The 25,468-nt window shown below is 37.7% G+C and overlaps 2 protein-coding genes across 2 annotated transcripts; both read left to right on the forward strand.

Annotated features, from left to right (window-relative positions):
* Window positions 1–209: 209 nt before the first annotated feature.
* Window positions 210–4,577, forward strand: b2m (beta-2-microglobulin). Its single transcript, XM_017695832.2, has 3 exons — window positions 210–367; window positions 2,518–2,790; window positions 2,901–4,577. Exons 1-3 carry the CDS (start codon window positions 304–306, stop codon window positions 2,912–2,914), a joined length of 351 nt encoding a protein of 116 aa, XP_017551321.1. The 5' UTR covers window positions 210–303; the 3' UTR covers window positions 2,915–4,577.
* A 4,809-nt stretch (window positions 4,578–9,386) lies between these two features.
* Window positions 9,387–24,047, forward strand: irak3 (interleukin-1 receptor-associated kinase 3). Its single transcript, XM_017695833.2, has 13 exons — window positions 9,387–9,582; window positions 9,689–9,871; window positions 12,347–12,384; window positions 13,205–13,274; window positions 13,716–13,867; window positions 14,437–14,501; window positions 16,749–16,863; window positions 17,000–17,118; window positions 18,142–18,340; window positions 20,351–20,413; window positions 20,521–20,688; window positions 21,838–22,249; window positions 23,661–24,047. Exons 1-13 carry the CDS (start codon window positions 9,468–9,470, stop codon window positions 23,786–23,788), a joined length of 1,827 nt encoding a protein of 608 aa, XP_017551322.1. The 5' UTR covers window positions 9,387–9,467; the 3' UTR covers window positions 23,789–24,047.
* Window positions 24,048–25,468: the final 1,421 nt, after the last annotated feature.

Below are 25,468 nucleotides of genomic sequence, written 5' to 3' on the forward strand. Positions count from 1 at the left end.
TAATTAAAAATGTGCGTTCTAGTGTTCGGTTCTACCAAACCTAAAGCTAATATAATAACAGAACTCGTACATCAGTGATTGTATGTTTTCAAGCTCTTAGTACAGTAACGAAACCGGAGGAACTCCAGATCGCCTGGCAACAGAGAGATTCTTAGTTTTCATTGGCTGAGAACACGGGTGGGCGGGGTTTGTGGTCAACTGAAGAATAAACTGTTTTGCTTTCGCTTTGGTGTGACGCAGACATTTTTACTGAGGCAGAGCTGCGACGATCCAAGCTGATTTTGTTCCAATTGTTCGAGAAACATGAAGCTTTTTCTCGCTATTGTGGTGTTTGTTGTTCTGGGCTCCAGCTCACTGGCAAAACTATGTAAGTAACGTTAATCTGTCAATCAGTCTTGGGTGTTTTGTAGCCTTTCAGGTTCTTCCCTCAGATGCTAACAGTCTGTCAGAAGTCAACGCTAAAGTAGCTGGAGCGGGAAAATTACTACGGGAAGAATATTTTCTCTAATGTTGGACTTTAGAAATTAATACTGACAGTTGAAATCAATACAGAGGCTTGGGACCCAGTATTGAGACTGAGTATATAAATAATCCTGCTCGGAATTTCCCGACCTTTCTTCAGTTTCGTTTTGCTCTGACTAGCTGAGTCATAGGTGTAGTTAGTTGTCCGTTCACAGAGCTAAACGTTAGTAACAGAACAGTTTTCTGTGTTTTTCATTCTGTTAACTTAATATCTGGCGTTCAATTAAATCAAAATTTTAAGGCAGTCATGTTAGATTACTTACATTACATTAATTACATTACATTAAATTTCAGTGAAATAATGAGTAAAAGTACCTATCATTTTCCTTTTCTTACCGCTGCACTGCAATAAAAGTGGTTGAGTTTACATGATGTGTACATTGGTTCATTGCACACAAATGAAATATGTTACGTCAGACTGAAATATGTTTTCCTCACAAACTATTGAGCTTTTTGAGTATTTGCCTCCAGCCTTGCCTCACACAGCTACCTCTAGCTTCTAGGCTCCAATACAACTGATGCTCTCTTCCTGACCTAAGCATCAACACAACGACAGAAGGCTTAACTACAAGTCCTTGTAGAACAAAACTCAGAAAATAACTGCATCAGAACAGATAATCCAGAATCTCATCACCAATATGTAGGGAAACTGGTTCGAGTTTAAGAATTGTACACCCCAATAGAAGAAAAACACATCCCAACAGTCAGTTTTTTTTCTCTCAGAGAGAGAGAGAGATTGGGATGTTAATATGCTGGTTGCTTTTCTCTGCTACATGCTGTAGTGTTAACTGTACCCCATGACCTCCCTGTCTTAGTTTATGCTAACTTAAGCTTGCCTCAAAGTGACTCAAAGTGCAGTAAAAAAAAAAAACATTAAAAAAAACTAAAGTGACTGGATATTACTCTAGTGCAGCTAAATTAACTCATGTGGAAAGAAAGCTCTTCTGATCTTTCGTCTACAGCTGGTGTTCTCACAAAAAAGGCAGTAACTAGTATTGAATAAAATGGACGCATAAAGTTTTATTCAGTTTTACTGTTGAAACACTGTGCTATCATGGGGCCATTAAAAGGCTTCTGTGTGTGACGTGTAAAATGTGTGGTATTTTGTATGTGGTCAAGGCTTTAAAAACCGCTTGCAGTCTGAAGTTTTTCCAGCAGGGAGCACTATTAGCATGCAAGTCGCCGTGATACTGAAGAAATAGAAAGAGGCTTGTTTGCTGTAACATGTATTATAAAAACTGGTGAAGTAGTTTTTAAAGGTTATTGGATTACTATGTATTATATTCTTTGACATTTGGTTTTAAAACAGTAAATTCTCAAAAAGGAATATTTACTAAAAGTACATTTGAAAGTTGGTGACACCTGCAGTGGATCATGTGTATTTGATGTGGCAGTTTGGGTGATCACGATTTTTTGAAAATGTTTTGATAATTATTTTAAATATCGCCCAGGCCTAGTGGCCATTCTTCACTTCTCTTGGCTATGGCTCTGCGAAATACACCTTTTTGAATCATGTAAATTTAAAACAACTTGTAAGCCTTCTTTTTGCAGGGCAAGAATGTGCCTTTCCAAAACACAACTTGAGTAAAAGTACATGTTTGTTAGGCACCATTCGTCTCTTGCACTCTTATTACATAAAATGCTAAAGCTTTAAAGGCAGAGGTGTGAAACACAAAGAGGTACAGATTCTATCACTAACATAAGATTAAACATAAAAAATATATTAGTAACTATATGTAACTCAATAAAAATTTTCTCACAATATAACTGATTAACTGATCAGAATTAGTGTTTAATACACTCAGAAAAGAAGAAATTGATCACTGTTTTGCTTGAAAATGTGAATCGGAGTAAATGTAGAAAGTTGCAACTCTACAATGTAATTAGTTTATTTTGTCATAGTACATTACATAAATTATGGTACATAGCTGTCTAAAGATGTTTTTTTCCTAGATTTAAAGTACCATTTTTACGTTCTCCTTATGTGTTATTTAGCTGAGCCCAAGGTTCAGGTGTACAGCTATAGCCCCGGTGAGTTCGACAAAGAGAACATCCTGATCTGCCATGTGAGTGGCTTCCACCCACCAGACATCAGCATCGAACTTCTGAAGAATGAAGTTGAGATCCCGGGTTCCAAGCAGACAGACCTGGCCTTTGAGCAGGGTTGGAAGTTCCACCTCACCAAGAGTGTATCTTTCAAACCCCAAAAGAACGAGGAATATTCTTGCAGAGTCAGACATGTGAACAACGTCAGGAATTTCATATGGGGTAAGGCAGCATGTGCCATGTTGCAAGCATTGCTCTAACACTTGTCCCCACTTTGCGTCTGTCTGACTCTCCATGCTTGTCTAACATGATGTTCTCTGCTCTTTTTACAGAGGCAGATATGTGAGAAGTCTGATTATGTGCCAAATTGATGATGACACGTAAGGCTGAAAAGAGTACACTGTTTCCTATGTGTTGCACTGTCTTTGGAGCTTTGAGCCACTATGAAAAGCATGTATGAAATGAAAAACTGCCGTACCAATGTATTCACCATGTATCGATCCATGCAGTGATTTCGACTTGGACTTGAACTTTACAGTCTTGCAACACAGCCTTTGTATACATTATGCAGGGTAGGGATGCAAGATGATATCATGTTAGTATTGGCAGAAAAAAAACCCCAAATATCTTCATCAGACAGATGTTCAGATTTGAGCAAGGTTTCAAACCGACATATAGGCCTTATTTATCATACTTTTGTTGAAACTGGGCTCCTGCAGTAATATGTCTGCATTATACTCATTTTACTACAACTACAACAAGAAAAAGAAATGCATAGATATTTATGCATAATGCTAAACCAAGTAGTCTCAGTTTCTACATTTTAGTTTAAACACATTACACATTAATTTAAACAGTCATAAGTACAAGTTTGGCTGCCCTGGTCACATACTAAATGTTGAATACTTTGGGACTGGTCACGAAAATATTGGTATCAGCATCTGTACATCAGAGTTTCCATATCAGTGCATCCCTTATGCCAAACGTATCTATTTTCTTTATTGCTTTATGTGGGGAAAATCAGTCCTGTGCACTACACTTTGGATTTGATGTTGATGTAACAGTACAAATTTAGGTATAATTTTAGTAATATCAGGTATGTGGGAGATATGTGGACAACATGCTTAAGTGCTGAAAGTTATTTGAGATCCTTCATAAAGTACATAGGTGCACTATACATAAAATATGTAATATTTACTCCAGTGTTTAAAACATGACCAATATACATTGAAAAAGGAATGTACATTAGCTGATACTGTACATTAGTACATGTTCGCATTGGGTGGAGGGAGAGTGGAGACTAACTTCTTCTTTTGTTTCTTTAGTTTACTTTAGGTATTGAACAGTGAATTTGAGACTAGATGACTTAACTACAGTACTGAGTGATTAGCTTGATTTGCGGTAATTAGCTTGAAGTGGAACTGTAGCCTGCTAAAGATATTCTTGCGGACGAATGTGCATGAATTGTTAGTGAACTGAAGATCTGTAGAAAATCTAAAAGGCAATATAAAGATGTGTAGACTCAGGTTACATTTAAATGAGTCAAAATTTGCAATCATTTGTATTCACCTCATCCTGTTTTGTTTGATGTTGAAATGTACATGTCAATAATAACACTAGCTGTTGATGTAAACTTTCTTTTAACTACACACTCAAATTATGCTCAGCACTTTATATCTGATTATGGTGGGATTCTTGATCATAATTTAACATGCATAATTGTCAGTTTTGTTAAGGTAAATAAGTCATGTCACTAGTGAAATGCAGTGATGAGTGTCTTTGTACTAAATCAACTGATGTATTAAGCACTTCAGAGCAAATGCACCAAGTCTCTCATTCACTGCTAAGTTAAAGTTGAAAAAAGAAATTGTTATTGAGGGAGAAAAACTGATTTTTTTTTTGGTCAGATATGTTCCTATGATTTTAACTGTTGTGCTAAGAATACTTTATTGTTCATGATGTACTGGTAAATAAAAGTGGTCTCTTGACTGTGATGTTTATTTTATGTACCATGCTTATGTTCTTTCTTTTTTTTCACCTGTTCAAACACAACCTGTTTTTAATTGTGTTAATGTAGTGCTGTGGCAAATCATAATGCAACATTGATTAAAGTAGTCTATGAAGAACTTGACTAATCTCTTGGAAAATATAAAGTAAGATGTTATGTCAGTAATCTAGTCATACTGACATCTGAATTTTGAGACGCAGTATGCACTGGAAACAAATGAAAGCTATTACAAATGTCTGGCATTTATGAAGCCCTTTGTGGAATCAGTTTTATCTGAAACCATACTGCGTAGTTAGTTTCAGGTTTAATAAATTCACAGTGCTTTGATGTGATGTGGGAGTTGTTTGTCACTTGTGGTAATCCAGCGAAAAACACAACCCACTTCTTTTGAATACCATACATCACAAGCTTATTATTCTTTTCCAACAGAGTTTCTTGTATATGTGCTTATAAATTATTTTGCTTAAATCGTCTTATATGTATTCAGATCAGTTTGGTTAGATTTCTTACCACTGTGACCCAACATATCAGCATTCCAATTCATCCCAAAGATGTTCAGTGGTGCTGATGTCAGAACTGTTGGCACCAAGTTGTAAGCACATAATTGTCTAAAATGTCTTTGTATGCTATAGCATCAACATTACCCTTCACTGGAAGTAAGGGGCTGAACCCAAACTCTGAAGAAGCCCTAGACCATTATCCCTCCTCCACCAAACTTTACTGTTGGCACTATGCATTCTGGTAGGTGATGTTCTTCTGGCATCTGCCAAATTCAGATTCATCCATGAGACTGCCAGATAGTAAGGCATGATTCATCTTTCCATAGAACACATTTCCACTGATCCAGAGTCCAGTGACAGCATGCTTTATACCACTAGCTGATGCTTGGCATTGCACATAATGATCTTAGTCTTGTGTGCAGCTGCTCAGCTATGGAAACCCATTTTATTAAGCTTCCAACAGACTGTGTAGTGATTGATGCAACAGAATATAGGTGAATGTGTGCTGCTTTTTCACTTCAACTGTTTTTTTTCTTTAAGAAAAGTAGTGCAGTCATGTATTGGGGCAGTGCTTTAAGCTTATAGAAACCTTACTTGCTATACACTATATTGTCAAAAGTATTCATTCACCCATCCAAATCATTGAATTCAGTTGTTCCAATTACTTCCTTGGCCACAGGTGTATAAAACCAAGCACTAGGCCTGCAGACTGCTTCTACAAACATTCATGAAAGAATGGGTCTCTCTCAGGAAATCAGTGAATTCCAGGGTTGGACTGTGATAGGATGCCACATGTGCAACAAGTCCGGTCGTGAAATTTCCTCGCTATAAATATTCCACAGTCACCTGTGAGTGGTATTGTAACAAAGTGGAAGCGATTGGAAATGACAGCAACTCAGCCACGAAGTGGTAGGCCATGTAAAATGAGGCCATGTAAAATGAGGCGGGTCAGAGGATGCTGAGGCGCATAGTGCGCAGAGGTTGGCAACTTTCTGCAATCAATCGCTACAGACCTCCAAACTTCATGTGGCCTTCAGAATAGCTTAAGAACAGTGCGTAGAGAGCTTCATGGAATGGGTTTCCATGGCTGATCAGCCGCATCCAAGCCTTACATCACCCAGCATAATGCAAAGCGTCGAATGCAGTGGTGTAAAATGCTGCCACTGGAGTCTAGAGCAGTGGAGACGTGTTCTCTGGAGTGATGAATCGCGCTTCTCTGTCTGACAATCCAACTGATGAGTCTGGGTTTGGCAGTTGCCAGGAGAACGGTACTTGTCTGACTGCAAGTGTAAAGTTTGGTGGAGGAAGGATTATGGTGTGGGGTTGTTTTTCAGGAGTTGGGCTCGGCCCCTTAGTTCCAGTGAAAGGAACTCTTAATGCTTCAGCAGACCAAGATATATTGGACAATTTCATGGTCCCAACTTTGTGGGAACAGTTTGGGCATGGTCCCTTCCTGTTCCAACATGACTGCGCACCAGTGCACAAAGCAAGGTCCATAAAGACATGGATGAGCGAGTTTGGTGTGGAAGAATTTGACTGGCCTGCACAGTCCTGAGTCCTGACCTCAACTCGATAGAACACCTTTAAGGATGAATTAGAGTGGAGACTATGAGAAAGGCCTTCTCGTCCAACATCAGTGTCTGACCTCACAAATATGCTTCTGGAAGAATGGTCAAAAATTGCCCATAAACACACTCCTAACCCTTGTGGAAAGCCTTCCCAGAAGAGTTGAAGCTGTTATAGCTGCAGAGGGTGGGCCGACATCGTATTAAACCCTATGAATTAAGAATGGGATGTCACTCAAGTTCATATGTGTGTGAAGGCAGACGACCAGATACTTCTAGCAATATAGTGTAGGAACTAGGAGTACAGTAAATCCTATGTAGATCAATAAAGCATTTCAACATTTCAATAAACGACAGTCATGAACTGAACTGGCTAAATATTTGTAGAAACGAAAAGGGTGAACTTCAGCCTGTTCCATGCTCTGGCATAAAACTACAGCTGAGGCTTTCTCCCTCTTAAAATTGGCTCTGTATGTTCTTCCATATTCCTTTTAGTCTGTCCTCTCTCCATACATTCTGTCTTCTGAATATTGATCCTTCTCCAATTTTCATCTCTTTCTTTTTGCTGTTTTTTTGTCATTTCTGCATTGTCCCTCATAGGTTAGGAGCCTAAAGTGATGGTGGTAGATTTCTTATGTTATATGCCAAAAACCTTTCTCTTGAATAACTTATTAATATAAATCTTGTACACCTAAAAAGAATGATGTACACTTGTTCAGTCTCTGGGCCTGTAGATATAATAATATAATAATACACAGTCAGGTCCATAAATAGTTGAACACTGACATTGTTATTTTAACTGTCTACCGCAGCATATCAGAGTTTAAATTAAAAAATGAATGTGACCTGAAAGAGTGTGTATTTCTCTTTCTGAAGGCAGAACTGAAGGTAAAACACCTCAGGAACAAGCAGGAATTGAAGACAGCTGCAGTAAAGGCCTGACATCACTAGGGAAGAAACCCAGTGCCTAGTGATGTCTGCCTTCTACTTCAGGCAGTCACTGACTGCAAAAGATTTGCAACCATATATTAAAAATGACTCTAGTATGCTGTGATAGACACACCAGCATACCAATAACTTTATTGACATCCAAATATTTATGGACCTGACTGCACATTCATCATTTTGCCAAGCGGCAGGTGCAGCACCATGAAACTCCAGGGCTGTAAAGCTGTGGAACTGTGTTCTTTAGAGTGATGAAGCTTCAGCCAGTACCCTTGGAATATCGGATTTATCACTAACAGGAAATCAATGTTTAAACAAATTTTGTTTGAGCATAAGGTTCAGTTTGGTTGTGGGTTGTTGGGTAAAGATGGTAACTGCTTGTTTACAAGTAGAGACAGTAGAGAATTCGCAAAAGTATGTAAAACTATTCCTCCTGCCTTGCTACTTTTATAAAGAGAACCATGCAACATTCTAATGTATCTTTATCTAACTAAACTACAAATTGATGGTCTGGGTTTAATGCGTTTTTGTTGTAACAGCGTGTGGATGAGGAAAGCTATAAGCGAAACTTTATTTGTGAGTTCAGCAGAGCTTTTTATAACAACGTACGACTGTGTGTGGGTCGAGGTTGCCACAGAATACCTCAATCTTCCTGTCCCTCCCGAACTAAAGGAAACACACTTTAAGATTCTGTCCTCTGTTAGCCTGATTATGATTTTTGTTGTAGATTTGGTTTTGAAAGTACTCCTTATTTACATTTATTTACACATTAATACATTTATTTTTAAGAACCTTTCAACCTGAGACTGGCTGTTCACCTTTTACTCTGACCTACCTGCATTTCCGTACCAAGAGATTACGTGTTTTTTTTATGATTCTAGTGATGTTAGCATTAATCTCATTATTAACACTGTTTATGTCCAAATTTATTATCCAAAAATGAAAATGGTGTGATAAACAACCAATCTTTGCCTCTTCATACACATTTTCACATACAATTTCATTATTATTTGGTTGCTTTGCATTTCTCTTGTAACAAATTACCGTTAAAATAGCTGAATATGTACAGTGAGATTGTTCTCAAAGTCTTTTTTAAAGCCCTGGTATGTGTTATTCCTTTGACATAGCTGCTTCACTTCCTTTGTTTTTATAACGTGTTGATGCATAAAAAAGGGATGAGTTGGAGTGGTGCTTGTCCAGAGCCCTGCTGGTGATATCCTGTATAAACAAAAAACAAGCAAGGCATGGGAATGAGATAATTAAGTTGTGGCCATAACTTGGTAAGGCAGGGGAACAAGATCCTAATGCTTGGCCACAACTTAGTAAGGCATGGCAATGAAATAATTAAGCCTTGGCTACTTAGCCTTGCAAACTTAATTATCTCATTCCCACGCATTAGGATCTCGTTCACACGTGGTAATACAGCACGGCCATGCATTATTTTGATTTATATGGGATGTCACAAGCAGGGCTCCGTACCTTTAATAGTCATCCAACATCAGTACCTGACCTCACTAATGCTTGTGTGGCTGAATGCAGTAAAATCCTCACAGCAGTGGCCCAGCATCTATTGTAAAACCTAATAGATTAGTGCAGCAAAGAGGGGGCAAACTCCCTATTAATAGGTGTCTACAAAGACATACTGCAGACATACGGTGTGTGTCACCAACGGGTCTAAAGCGAGACGAAAGGTCTTAATAAGCAGATTCTGGCTTTACATGTGTTTCTCACGCTTTCGAGAAAAATAGCGCATGCGCGTCGCTCAGTGTGGCTCGTAGGAAGTGGGCGGGGCGTGGGCATTTCCAACTTAGAGCAACATCTCCGACAACACCGTGAAGTAACGCCGCCGCTCCCCGAGCCGAGCACTCACCGTACTGCACTATGTCTGGCAAGCTAGACCCGTCCACGTATCTATTCGACGTCCCGCCGCTGTTAATGGAGTCGTTCTGTAAAGTGATGGACAGCTGCTCTGACAGCCTTGGATGGAGAGGTTTGGGTAAGAAAGCCACTCACTTGACGAGCTTCCTCAAAAACTACAAAGCCACCTCCTGTCGTTCTGTCTGAGGCTCGTTCTCTGCTGTTTATGCTGAACCTCTCCACAGCCGCGCGCGTCCTGCCCAATTGGTTGGATGTGAGGCACACGGAGCTGCACGCAGCCGCTGGCAGAAGCCCGACCCGCGAACTGGTCTGGTCCTGGGCACAGCAGAATAAAACTGTCGGAGATTTAGTTCGGGTTCTGGAGGATATGGGCCACTATCGAGCGCTGAACATTTTTCAGGCACAGGGTAAGTGAGGCTGCTTCCCACCTCAGTCAATGTACGGTCTGTACTGACGTCATCGCCGCCTGGTCCCCATAGGCTTGTTATTTAATTGTAATCGCGATACTGATCTTTATGTATAAAGCGGTTGACAGCTCAGAGTGCTTTACAGACAGGTGTTAAAGCATAAAGGGGAATTCAAACGATTTCTCAGTTTTGCGTAATTTAATTATTAACATGTCAACAGTCATTCAGAACAGTTTGGTGTAAAATGCTTCGTTCTTGTTCACAGTGGTGGTAAAAGGAACCAGGCGCCTCTAAAAAGCTCCCTCACTAAAATTGATACCATGAAACATCTACAAATACTCAGCCTGACATTGTTTTACAGTAGGTTTGTGATATAATGTTGGCCCAAAACATATTCTACTCAATGCCTTTTAATCCATTCATGGTGGAAGGATACATACAGGGTGTTCTAAGGCAAAATAGTTCTTGAAGAAAACATTATTTTTCAGATTTACCACTATTTTCCCATTATGAACATTACATAGAAAAACTCAAAAGAATCATGTAGGTTCACTGGTGATTTTGGATAGTAAACGGTTCCTGTCACCAGCATTATAAAGAAATCCGAGTCAGCAAGTTTCTGTACAAATGAACCATGTCACATCAAACCACTTTGGATGACTTTGTTTATATCTCAACCTCTAAATAATGCAGTCATTTAGAAAATATTGGTGGAGCTCCCTTTTAATAGAAGAAGTTATGAGTATTTGATGGAAATCCTGTAAGGCAGACAGAACAAATTGAAAAGATAAATAAAAAAAAGATGCAGAATTTTAATTAAATGCTAAATTCAAGTCATTTTTTAATTCTCTGCTTGCTATGAATTATTCAGTGAGTACCATGGCACTAATATGTAAGTTATTGAGTTATGAGAGCGCTGGGACACATACAGGCTCTACCAGGCTTAAGCTTTATATGTGGTACTGAGAGTAATACTATATACATGAAAATGACAGGTAGAGAGAAAGTGAGCCTATTTTGAGGAGGAAGTCCTCTCGTCATTGTATATCTTCTAATCTCATGCAGTGTCTTTGGCTTTACATTGTCATGAACGTGCACCACATCTCTAAATGAAGATCATGCACCTGCGTTTTTTTTTTTTTGGGCTTCTGCATTTTCACACAACATGAATCTCTCAAGCCTGTGCTGGGCCCTCACTCTTACGTCGACAGTTTTATTTTTTCTTGTTTGTGTTTCACTTCCCTTTAGTTCTATGTCTGCACACCCTGTTCCTCTTTTCTCTACTACAGAATTTAAATGTCAGCATTGTCTCCAGATCAGTATTTCATTTCTAATCCACAGTATAAGCTTTTGCTCAGAGAGCATACTATTGAGGACAAATGAGGCGTTTCTGTCCCTCATCTTCATCGCACTGGAAAACCTAGTTAGATGAGTGTAATTAAGGCAACATGTAAAAAGATCAAGTGCTTATCTTGTCCTTGGTGAAGTTCATTAGGAATTTGCTAATAAGTATATATGCATAGCAGGTATGGGCCTTGTTCATCAATATTCTCCTAAGTGTTATCTTAAATTTGTTCTTGAGAAAAGTCCTAAGAAAAAGTCCCCATCAGATTCATGACATGTTCTTAAACCACATTTCTTCACACCTTCGTGTTTTTGAGTGTGTGTAGTGCCTAAACACTGGTCGATGTCAGAATCTTCATGAAAACTGCAGAAGTGGGTTTTAAGAAGAAATTTCTTCATAAGAATGAGGCCCAGTGTTATGCTAACTTTGGTCAAAGACATTTGGTTTCCTATAGATCATTTCAGGAAATCGGGTAATTGGCTTACAACCATTACTTAAAAGTAAACTAAACATCTGCACTTCATTATCAAGTCATAATAGCAACAAATCCAGTTTAATGGCACACACTATAAAAAGACTAAGTGAAAAGTAAGTAGCTTTACCTGTAACAGTCATGAAATTTTAGCTCACATTTAATTGCCATATGAATAGTAGCGATTTTTATTTTTGTATGCAACTATTAAAGTACAAACCCAAAGTGGCCAAATTGGCAGGTCAGCTGTCTTGCTTCATAGCAGTCTTTTCTTCTGTCTCAATAAGTGCATTTTATGCCTTCTTTACTTTTGTGTATTTGCCTCAATCTGACTGATGAAAACACGTCCACTTTACATTCTGTTGTGACATAACCATATGACTATGAAAGCTAACAGCTGTGGGAAATCAGTTTAAATGATTGCAGTCAGGTCAAATATTTGATCAGGTGATGTAATAGATATGTCAGGCCTAAAAGTACCAGTGCTGCCTTAAATGTTTGAGTTCATTAAGCCCAAATAGCAAGTTAATGTGCTTTACATTCTGTCAATATATTTTAAGTGACCATACCAACCAAAATGTTACAACACAGAAATATTTTGCTGATGTGTAGTGGCTTGTTTTCAGCTTATTGATCTGTCTTTGTGGTTCTCTTCTAGATACACCAAATGTCTCTTCAACCCCTATATTTTCTAAGGTATGTGATTAAACAACAATTATAATATACTATAATTCCAAAAACGGGCGGGAAAGGGTGGAGAGCCCTCTCTGGGTCGGGGATGAGCTCTTGCCTTAAGTGGAGGAGTTCAAGTATCTCGGGGTCTTGTTCACGAGTGATGGTACAAGGGAGCGGGAGATTGACAGGCGGATTGGTGCTGGGTCAGCAGTGATGCGGGCTCTTTACCGGTCTGTTGTGGTAAAGAAAGAGCTGAGCCATAAGGCAAGGCTCTGGATTTACTGGTCGATCTACGTTCCCACCCTCACCTATGGTCATGGGCTTTGGGTAATGACCGAAAGAACGAGATCGCGAATACAAGCGGCCGAAATGAGTTTCCTCCGTAGGGTGTCTGGACTCTCCCTTAGAGATAGGGTGAGAAGTTCGGTCATCCGGGAGGGACTCGGAGTAGAGCCGCTGCTTCTCCACGACGAGAGGAGCCAGTTGAGGTGGTTCAGGCATCTTGTTAGGATGCCTCCTGGACGCCTCCCTTGGGAGGTGTCACAGGCAAGTCCACCCGGGAGGAGACCCCGGGGAAGACCCAGGACACGCTGGTGTGACTATATCGCCCAGCTGGCCTGGGAGCGCCTCGGAATCCCCCGCAGGGAGCTAGTGGAAGTGGCTGGGGAAAGGGAGGTCTGGGCCTTATTGCTTAGGATGCTACCCCGAAGCGGAAGATGATGGTTGGATGGATAATTCCAAAAACCTATAGCATAGTTTGTCATTGAAGTGTTTTATTGTTGTAAATCATATTTGCCAAAAAATGGCATGTGATCTCACATGAGTTTGTCCTGGGTTATAGTGTTCTCAGTCCTACAGTGAAGAGCCCAGTTCACCTTCAGGCCCTCACCCTGATTGCGTGTTTGGTCAAGGTATCGCACTTACATTGAACTTATTAAGACCCTCTGGAATCACAATGAAATGAAATGATTATAGCACTTATTGGTTTTAAACAAATGCTTCACAGAAAAATCTGATTGACACAGGTTTCATCCTGACCTCAAACATAGTTGATCGACCAAGATATGTTTGGTGTCTGAGGTTTGCTTTTTTAAGTTTGTGGAGCTATGAGGCCAATGGAGGCTTATGCAACTCAAAATTTTTTCTGCCTTATTAGCCTCATAGTTCCATTGTATAGATTTACTTGACTATCTATGTTTGAGGAAAAGGCTAATATGTTTTTCTTTTCTGTAAGCTATTCTCTTTACAATATAATTTGAGGGTTTACAGAAACCTATTTCTGACAACATCTAGATATTTATACACTGGATCTTTTTTGTTAAAGCAATGTTTCTTTTCCCATTCAATCACAGCCAGAAACCAAAGACCCCTGATCACTTACGCAGAAGTCGTAGAAGGAACTAAGAACTTCCACCAGGATTTGAAAATTGGGCAGAGCACGTTTTCAGAAATTTACCGTGGAAGACGAGGAAATGAAAGCTTTGCTGTCAAAGTTTTTAAGCAGGTGCTGTGTGGCTTAGCAACCACAGTTCTGACATCATGTTGGACAAATCTGTGTCTAAGAGTTTTCCACAAATGATCTTAGGTGCCTCTCTAGAACAGCAGTCTCTCAATGCAAAACCAGAAAGTACTGACGCAACTGATTCATAGCTTACAGCAATATTAATCATTTGAATTTATTTGATTAAAAAGTGTACCTCAGCTCCTCATGAGTAAATTATATTGCATCAATACAATTATTACCAAAATTATGTAAGTTGAAAGACAAAATTGTGTTGATGTAATATCTCTTTCTAATGTGGCAGTGATGGACACCTTTGACTTTATATGCTTGTCCAACACTTCTCAGTAATAACTCTTTTGTTTTTGGACATCCCCTGCAAACCTGAGGGAGAATCGTCTTAGAAAATGTGTGTGTGTGTGTGTGTGTGTGTGTGTGTGTGTTTGGACATCTTAAAATACATATTAGGTTATTTGATCAAGACTGGTTGTTATGTTTCTATATATATATATATATATATATGTATATATGTGCAATCAACCCTCACAAGCTCACAATCATTCTGAACACAGGAGAACAGAGGATACTGGAAGGCTTTGTGGGAGAAGTTCAAAACAGAGATTGAAGTTCTTCGACTGTAAGTTCATAAACAGGTGGTTTGTTACATATTTACACATATATTATAAAAGAAGTGGATGTTTGTCACCGAGTGACCCTGTTTTTGCATTCAATAGCATTCAAAAGTTTGGAATCACAATTGAAACGTTTATGATTATTTAACTAAAATATAAAAAGCAGATAAATGTATGAAATAATTCTCTTATGATGCTCCGAGTCTGAAACTTACTGAAAACACAGATTAATTAGTTGGATGCTGTGAAAAAGAAGTTATGCTAGATGTATCTGGAGTGATGAATAGAGCTGTTTTAAATAGTGAAGCACTGAAATGAAAATTATTGACTCTACCGAAACGTTTTACATATAGTTTGCCATTTTATTTTATGCTTTTGAGTTAATGAAATAATGCTGACAGTACTTCAGTGATGACAATAGACACGTTGGGACAGAGAACTAAGAGCACTACAGGACTAATTTAATTTTACACAGGTTGCTAAGTAATATTAAATTTTATAAGTTGTAATATTATGAAAATTAGCACTTCATAGTTTCCCAAAGACTGCCCAATGTCACGATTGGCCCCTCCCAGTCCTGTCCATGTGTTCGTGTTTTGGTTTAGTCCATGTGCGTTTGTTTTGGTATCTGTAGTCCTGCCCCTCGTTTTGTAACTCCGCCCCTGATTTTCACCTGTCCCTCGTTTTCCCTGTATACTTAAGCATTGTGTTTGCCCCTTGTGTTTGCCGGTCTTTGTTTGATGTTTCGGTCTCTGTTTGATGTGTTGATTTTGGTTTTTGTCATGTCTGTCCCCCGATCTGTCCGTGTTGGCTATATGAACCTGGACTGTTTTGACCACGACCCTGGATTTGCCCCTAATAAATCTCGCTTATCTCAGCACATGCGTCCGCCTCCTCGCTCCCCGTTACACCCAAGCTGTATTTCAGAGCATGTCTACTGTATAATAACAGAAACCACCTTGATTTTTTTAATATGTAAAGCCTTAGACATGGACTTGGAAGTCCAGCCTTGCAACCTGAAGTTTTCCAGCAGGGGGCACTAGCACGCAAATCGCTTTAGATTCAACAAGCGCACATGAACCAGAGGAAAAGTTTGTTACCAAACAATGCTAAATTACTCTGTGTTTTTTTTTTATCCCTGTTGCTAAAAAGTTTGTAAGCTTAAGACCTAATAGAACGAAGCTGAAGTGGTCTGCGTTTGAGTGTTTTTCTGTTTATCTGCTGCAGCTCAAACTGTTCGACTGAGTCTGTTTTCTGAGGTCTCTCATCTCAGGAGAGCAAAGAAAACAAACAAGCACTGTTTCTCATTTCACTGTTAAATTTAGACATTGTAGACATCTTTAATATTTTCCCTTTTTTGCCCAAATTTTTGGCCTTTTTTCTCTTTTGGCCAGAATAAATAAAGTGCGCCTTTGGTTGAAATTTTTGAGTGGCTGAACTTTTGGTGTATGCCTACTGTAGATAATCTTTAATGACCAAGAAACCACAATAATGCTGAGAATGAATTTCGAATTAATATCCAGAATGTTTCATTGTTGAAAAATGTCAGTTAGATAACTTATCAAGAAATAACTGTAGAGAGGTGATTGCAGTTTGTTTTTAGCTATTAACTTTTGTATTATTCCCCAAAAGCTGAACATCTTAAAACACCTAGTTGTAACGTGGGGGAGCGATGATGAGGTGGACGCATGTGTTGAGAGAAGCGAGATTTATTAGGGGCAAATCCAATATCAGGGCCTAGACAGTCCAGGGTCAGCGAGCCTACATGGAGAGGATGAGGGACAGACATGACAAAAATGAACACAGGAAAAACACAATGGAGGCCATAAGAATGACGCTAGACAATACAATACAAAGACCAAGCAAAGACCAGCAGCATAACAGGGGAAAACACAGGGCTTAAATACAACAGGGTGGTTAACACATGTGGTAACAATCAGAGGCAGGGTCTGGAAACAAGGGGGCAGGACCAGGAAGAAACAAAACAAGGACTCACAGAGACAAGACCAAAACAAAACAAAAGCACATGGAGGACTGGGAGGGGCCAATCGTGACACTAGTAATTAGCTCATAGCATTTGAATCTACAATCTAGATGTTAAAATATAATGAAATAACAGGAATTACTAATATGACAGGTGATTCCAAACTTCTAAACACTATTGTAATAACACAGGCACCTTTATGACAACATCAACAATCAAATAATTGAAAGAAGTTTCTAAATTTTTGTTGGATTCTCTTTTTTTTCAGCTGTCAGCATCCCAACATCTTGGAGCTTTGGGGCAGCTTCTCAGAGGGGGAGCATTACTGCTTGGTCTCTCCATTCCTGCCTAATGGATCACTCTTTAGTAGACTGCACAGCGAGGTGAACCATTCACTTATCAAACTGTCTAACAGTGTGGCAGTGGAACGTGCTTTTGTCTAGCTCAGCAGAATGAATATGGCAGGGCTTTGTGAGCTGAGTTGTATCAGGATAAGCATGTACATTTGCTTTCACACAGAATACTGAAACACCTCTGTCATGGAAGGAGAGGCTTGATATCATCAAAGGAACAGCAAAGGCGGTGCACTATCTGCACACCGCACAGCCATGTATGGTTATCTGTGGCAACATCAAAAGGTAAGGGCGAACTGATATTTCCGCACTGTCAGCTTATCTCAGCTAAAGAGCAACCATAGTGCTATGTTACAGTGACCCAGAGCTGTACAATATGGACAAAAGATCATATCATAAACCCATTGCTACACATAGTGAAATATTACAAACAAAGTCAGGAACCCAACATTATTTACATTTGCTGGATCATGTGAATGGTTTGAAAACCCACAGGAGGCTCAACAAGCAACAATTGCAGTTGCTTAGGTTGCTCACTGCATGTAGTGAACAGTTTTGTGATTGGTGTGCTCATTTGCATGTTGTAACCATCTGTGATATCAGTATTGCAAAGATCAATATTATCATAACTGACTAACAAACAAGATATTGTACTACAACGAGTCTCATATTAAAATGTAATGCTGTCAATTTTTCAAATTTTCTGCATAATCCAGTTGTTTGGATATAAACAAAGTAAGTCTGAGTGGTTTGAAGTGAAATGGTTTGTTGTGTAAAAACAAAGTGACTCAGATTTTTTTACAGGTGTGGTGATGGGAACCACAGGCTGTGATATCTACAACAAATATAGCCATTTTATTTACTCTCTAGAATGACCAGTGTGTCTTCTGAGTTTTTTTTATGCAGTGTTGGTGGTAAAATAGTGGTAAATCTGAAAATATTTGTTTCCTGTAGGTACTATTTAACCTCATAACAGTATGACTATAATAGAAAAATTAATTTTAGTCCAAAATCCTGTCAAAACTACCATAAAAAATGTTTTACTGTTTACCATTTCATGTAATAACCTCTGTGAGGAAGGTTTTAAATGCATCAACTCTTCAGACATCTGGTTCCTAAGACCACCACTGTGTAGAATTCTGGCTTAGTATGTTTCTCTGCAACACATCATTTCACATCAAACCACTGTGAATGACTTTGTTTGCTTAGTACCTTTTTAATTATTGAGAAATTCTGAAAGATAAGTGGAATTCCAGTTTCAGTCTTGTGGAGCTTGTGACTTTTCAGACCGCTTTGTTCTACTGACAGTTCAAACATTCTGCTGGATGAGCATTTACAGCCCAAGCTGTCTGACTTTGGAATGGCCCGTCTGAGACCTCACTCTGTTAACCAAAGCTGTACCATCAGTATGGAGACAACCTGTCGCAGCAACCTGGGCTACTTACCAGAGGAGTATATACGTGATGGCAAGCTGTCTGTCAAATTAGACATTTACAGCCTTGGCATGGTGAGTCCACAACCCCCTTGTTCATATAAGGACTAAAGTCCAGCGTTGCTACACAACTGACCTCTCTGTGCTCTGCCAACTACTGCAAGGTTGGACAAGCTTTACAGAACAGTGGCAAAAATGCATTTTAACCTGATGGGAAACAGTGCATAATTAAGAGCACAGTCAAATGCAAGAGTTGGGCGCCCCTGGTCAAATGACATATTTTTTTGATGAAGGTGAAGGTGAAAATAAGTTCATGTAGTCTCTACAGAGAACACATTTCTACTCATCTAATGCACAAGTAGTGTTGATTTGCTGTATTTAACATTTGAAGACAAAACATTTGAAAACAAAAGATAGGTAACGTGGCAATGTGCAAAGGTTATGGCACATTTTATACTGTATGCCTTATTGTTTTCCAGTATGTTGAACTCAACAAATAAATAGCAGTTGTGCACTTAAATTAACAGAAAATTCAAGTGTGTTCTACATTGTTCCATGTAGATTACGTATTAGCTTATTTTCATTTAGAAAATCAAGAAAACATAATTTAACAGGGTGTTCAAACCTCTGTATATGACTGTATGTTATTTTCAAAGGACATTTTGTACGAAACTGAGCTAACGCTTGTTACAATGTGCTCCCACTTGCCATGGGCTTCCATCATAGTTAACAAAAGCTGCACCATCAGTATGGATACAACCTGTCACAAAACATAGTCTTGCCAGGCGAGGTAAGCTAATCAATTGATTGCTTTAATTTTTAGAGATATATAGCAATTTAATAAAAAATAAAATCTCTAAAAGGAATGACATCAGTGCTTGTTTATTAGCAAGTCACAATCAGCACGATGCGTATATCAGACATGATGGTTAGATGGTCTGTAAAGAGAAACTCAAAAAATGGTTTTGTTGCAAACACTAAAAATTACTGTTAAAACCTGAGTAGACTGATAAATCAATGCAAAGAGCCAGTTATTTATCTCAGTGTTACTGAGGTGAACAAGAACAAAAAGGAAAAACTCCAACAGTGATTGTTTAGTAGCTACTCAGCTCCATAATTACTTGGTAAAAATGGGTAAAAAAAGGTAATGAAAAAACATCTTCATAGTTATTTCAGAGCTCAATCTCACTCTGAAAATGTGAAAGAAACCTTGCTTTTAATTGAAGTAAATTTAGTCTGAGAAGTTAACTTTAGTGTTCGGAAACTCTTGAGCAATCGTTTGTGGCTTCCTGTTTTACTGGGATAGAAATATGATTTGCCGCAGAAGCCAAATTCCTTTAATGATTCATCAACATGGGGATGATTAGAGACTACACAAATAAAAGAAGACAGAAATGTGTTGACATTTAAAACAGTTTTAACATATTTACATTTAGTTGGCTTGTAACCACCCTCCAAAACCTCCCAAAAAAAAGTGTCCCACTTCTCCTGGGTGTTCATGAAAGAGGTGATAGTCCTGCTCAGGAAAATATTGTAGCAGTTAACTGAAATGTGATGAGAGCAAATAAAAAAATTAATAATTTAAACGAAAACTGAGCATTTTTTTCAAATGTGGCTTTATCAACATATATTCAATTCTGAATATCTTGCTTTTTCATACATTGTAATAGAATATATTACTGAATACATTTAGGACTACTGTTTATGTTTGCACTATTTATACACACAGACCTTAATCTGTATGTGTCTTATGTCACTTTTGTGTTAATTTTAGGATCTCCTATATTTATCTTATATTTTTTATTCTTTTTCTCTACAATTAATGTTTATTTTTACAATTATTGTTTAGTGTTTTTTTTTAGTGTCTATGTAAATTCACACTTTTCCTGTTTACCGTCTATTTAATGTTATTGTTACACCATGGGGGTCTGAGAGTAACGCGATTTCAGAACACACTATATGTGCTGTAAATATTGTAGTGTTGACAATAAAGCTGACTTGACTAGACTTTACTTGATTTGACAGTGCATTCAGTATTGAGCCATTCCTGCTTTTTCTAAGTATTCTGCTCAACTCTTCTTGTAGGTCATCCTGGAGATATGCACAGGCCAGAAAGTGATACAAGAGACACCAAAGCACACTTTATTGGTAAGGACCCAGCTGTAAGAACACTGTGTGTAAATCCAGAGGTTTACACTTGTCCCTTAATATCTCTGTAATAAGTCACAAAGTTCAATTTTTTCATATACTCAAAGAGGGACAAGCTAAGTTTAGAAGCAGAAGAGAAAGGCTGTGTGGATGCCTGTCTGTGCTTTATGGATTCCAGAGCAGGACAGTGGCCCATTGCAACAGCGCTCTGTCTGCTACGTCTGGGCCTAGAGTGTACGAGTAGCCGAGCCCGAGCCAGACCCAGTATGGACACTGTGAGTACTGCAGACACATGATGGGGTAATTCTACAAAAGACAGATTTTACCCTACCTTTGTAGCAGGTATTATAAAGTAAAATCATGTGCATATAATGTTCTATTGTAAGTCCACATTTATATATAATTATATATATATATATATATGAAAATAAGCAAAAAGACACGAGCTTCCAAATCTAGAGTTCCAAAAATGATTAAAAGATTATGTATATATATATATATATATATATATATATGTGTGTGTGTGTGTGTGTGTGTGTGTGTGTGTGTGTGTGTGTGTGTGTGTGTATATATATATATATATATATATATACATATATATATATATATATATATATATATATATATATATATATAATCTTTTAATCATTTTTGGAACTCTAGATTTGGAAACTCCTGTTTTTTTTTGCTTATTTTCCTTTGACATTCTCCTTTGCAAGTTTTTTTTAATCTCTAATGTCTAATCAAATGAGTAGAATTGAAAGGAAAGATGAGATAAAGTGGCAGTAGGTGTACAAAGTGTGGACAAATTAAATATTGATAATCTTTATATCATAAATATAATTGTAAACTTTGTGTAATATTCTGTTAAAAATATATTTTTGACACAGAAAAATGAATAATTTGTACTTATTGGCTTTTTTTAAGAGAAAATAAATGAACAAAAGTGTAGTTGCCGACGTTTGCACAATAGTGTTTATGCTTGACATTAGTTGACATTATTTAAATGTAATGTAATGTAAAAGTTCAATGAAGTTGTACTGGATTGAATGGAGTATTGCCAGGCACATACAATATCCTTACCATTTACCACATTTTAAAGGGCCCATATCCTGCATTCTCATTTTTTTACTGTTCCTTTTAGACTGATATATATCAAATAAAATATACTAATTAAGAAGTGAGTAACTGCTTTATGGATATATGTTGTCACTATCATAACAAACATATGTATCTCTGAAATTGTAGCATTGTTAAATGTAATGTACATTAGTATAACAAGTAATTTTATAACAATTCTGTTGCTCCATTCAGTACATATATTCTCAAAATGTAAAGGACAGTTGGTGTTTTCAAAAGATATAAAAGAGTTAAAATGAAAAAAAAAATGGAAATGACAGCTGTGACATATATGCCACTTCTAGGTGTTACAGAAGCTGAGCCAACTTCTCCCTCTGCCCTTCCCCCCTGAAGACCAGCCGCGGACGCTAGATGACACGGCCCCTCCTCTGCTACCTCTCTGCGTCCAGAGACCAGGTTCTAGCCTGCCTGTTGAGAATGATGAAATGTGCAGCCCACTGGTGAAGCCTCAACTGCCACTAGAGTCAGGGCCTTGTGAGTGCAGCCAGTCAGAGGTCACTTTCCTGAGCACTGTGGAGCAGAATGTGAGCCCCTCCAGGGCTGCTCTGATGGATAACCAAAGAGACTACGAGCTTGAGTTGGATCTGTATGGGAGCTGTCCAGTGGAGTGCAGCTGTGCAGCTGGAGCTGAAACACAGAGCTGTGAGGACTGCTGCGCAAATGGCTTCAGCCACACCCAATCACATCTCCCTACAGGCATGTGAAAACAAGTTAAAGGATGTACTCACACACAAGTAACTTAAAGGAATATTGCAGTATTTTCACATTTTGAGTTTTCTGATCATGTAATGTGTGCTTCTAAACTTATAAACTCCAGTGATAATTATTGCTAATGCTATGAGGTAAAAGTGGTATGGTTACACTTGTACTGTTTCACTTTATTTTATATAAAACCTGACAAAAAACAGAATTCATAAATATTAGGAATCATATGGTATTGTGTTGTAGCTGAGTCTGGTGTCAAGGTACTCTGAGTTAGGCCTTAAGACTCATTTATAGACAGTACAAACAAAATGCTAGATAAGATAATAGATAAATAACAGTCTTATGCTAAAGAAATATGTTGACTACAGTAAAATTCTCACTAATAATCAGTCATGGGATAATTACAATTTCACGTTACTTTACATATTATCTCCTAAGAAAAAGTAACAGCATTGTTCATTAATTTACTTATATATTACTTTTTAAAATACACACAAATGTGTAGCAATTGAAAAAATCCAATAGTCATTTTCAGTCATTTATTTAGAAAGAAATAGGTCATTTTTCAATAACTCTTGCACACAGATTACACACAATGACAGTCACAGATAATTACTATAGAAATAATTTATGATTGAAATGCATTGCTTGTAAAGAATATTGTTGTCTTTGAGACATACAGTAAGTAATTCAATTCTTTCTAAGTTAGTAATTAATGTGATTACACAAATATAAACTGCATTTCACTGCTTAAAGCTGCACTATGTAATATTTGGGGATTTGGAGACCTATCTGGGGGAAATTTGTAATTGCACGCAGACTCCAGAAGAATATTTTGTAACGTGGGTTGTGCTTTGGACCCTTTTCCCAAGCCAGCAAATATGATGATTGCACGTGTGTTGAAAGAGTATTCAAATAGAACTCAGTCAAAACTTGCCAAAATACGTGTCTTCCAAGGCATGTCTACTATTGTCATCATACATTTGAGACCTAAACATCGAGCTGGTCCTTCTTTGTGAGGCTTGGCATGTGAGGTAATACATAAAGATCTATGACATGATCTGGAAAACTTTAGACGCCTCTGACTTAAATTATTATTTCAGACTTCAGAGGGTGACTCACAAAAGTGGACACGCAATATATTTTAGTGTTCTCTCCTGATTCAGTTTTAACAAAATCATATAGTGTAGGTTTAATTACAGTAACATTGAATCACATTACTGTAATATGTTATTTTACATCATGTTAAGATCATTTTTGCCCTGTGTCTTATTTTTCAAGCATGCATTTCACCAAAAAAAAAAAACACTCAAACATCATTAAAAGACCTGAATATTGGATAAACTTTTTTTTGCTTTGAAAACCCTGCTCATGATCTTTACCACCTTTCCTTCTGTTGTAGGTGATGAAAGCCAGTCGTGTCAGAGCACTGTTGAGAATCCAGCGAAGAGGAGGCTCAAGAATAAAATCCAGATGTATAAGCAGGGCACAATCAAGACAGAGGAACTTCTCTCAATGACATCAGAGTGATTCATTCACCAAAAGTATTAACTCAAGTATAACTTAAGTACTCTTGTATTTTTGGGGATTTTCAAGAATAATTGACTGCATGAGATTTTTTTATTGTTATAATTATTTTTGTATTTAATCTGATATTAAGAAAACCTCTGCTATTTAAGTCATTTAAAAAATATAACTACTTTTGTATGTGTATGTGGGTGATTTTTGTCAGTTACTAAATACTGTACAGCAAGAATTATTAAAGATACTATATTCTAAAGCCATAAAACTTTTTCTACAGAATTTGTTTACTTCATTTATTAAACAAACTCATAGGAACCAGATGTCTGAATGTTTAATGCCTTTAAAAGCTATATCACGTAAAGTTATTACATGACATGGTTGTGAATACACTGCCTTGTGTCTGAGACATTATTTCATGATAGTTTTGGCCTAAAACTAACTTTTTAAAATCTATTCATGCAGGAGAGGTACATGCAGGGCGTCATACAGCAAAATAGATGCCAAAGAAATCTTACTTTTGATATTCACCACTATTTAACCAGTATCATTTCATATAAAAACTCAGAAGACACATGTAGGCTCTCTGGTCATTTCTGATTGTAAACAACATAGCTATATTTGAGTTGTAGAGATAGTGATCACTGGGTCATATCGCCACCACTGTAAAAAAAAATCTGAGCTAGTATGTTTCTCTACAATGAACATTTCACATCAATCTCATCATTGAGAATTTATACTTGTGAATATAAAACTTGGCCAATGAAAGTATAAGATTTTTATTTGTGAATTTTAGCTCTGTGATTTTACAAAAGACCAAATAATACATGTTTAGACAAATCAATACTTTCCATCAATATTATTTAAGGCACTGATATTTTTTTGCATATCAACAATGCCAAAATAAGTGAACTGTCTCTGGGTAGCTGTTGCAGCATGAGCAAGCTGTTTCAATACTGAGTTTAAATTTTATTAAGTCAATTTTAGCTGAGAAGATTCCATGTATAAGTTTATATGAGACTTCTTTAACATTATAAGTAATTAGGTTTCGGCTAGGTGAAAATGTCTTTGAGAAACCGATTTCAATTAGAAAAAAACACAATATTATTTTGGAACAAGGTTTTCATAGACCTATTGTTACAAAGCCGAAAAGAAAAAAACTAGGTTACCTGTAGGTGAATCTATTTGTGTGAGATTAGGCATCTGTTGATTGTGCAAAGTTTAAACTGTAAAGTTTGGTGGAGGGAGGATTACACTATCGGGCTGTTTTTCAGGGGTTGGTCTCGGCCCCTTAGTTCCAATGAAGGGAAATATTAATATTTCAGCATACCAAGACATTTTGGACAGTTGTATGCTCCAAACTTTGTGGGAACAGTTTAGGGAAAGCCTTTTTGTGTTCCAACATGAGCAAGGTCAATAAAGGCATGGTTGGGTGAGTTTGATATGGAAGAACTTGACTGGCCCACACAGAGCCCTGGCCTCAACCCTACTGAACGCCTTTGGGATTAACTAGAATGGAGACTGTGAGCCAGGCCTTCTTGTCCACCATTATTGTCTGACCTCACAAATACTTTTCTGGATAAATGGATGAAAATTCACACAGACACTCCAAAATCATGTAGAAAGCTTCCCCAAAAGAGTTGAAGCTGTTATAGCTGCAAACTATAGAAACTTCATATTAATGCCTAT

The sequence above is a fragment of the Pygocentrus nattereri genome, chromosome 1 (genome assembly GCF_015220715.1).
Source record: "Pygocentrus nattereri isolate fPygNat1 chromosome 1, fPygNat1.pri, whole genome shotgun sequence".
NCBI classification, from domain to species: Eukaryota; Metazoa; Chordata; class Actinopteri; order Characiformes; family Serrasalmidae; genus Pygocentrus; species Pygocentrus nattereri.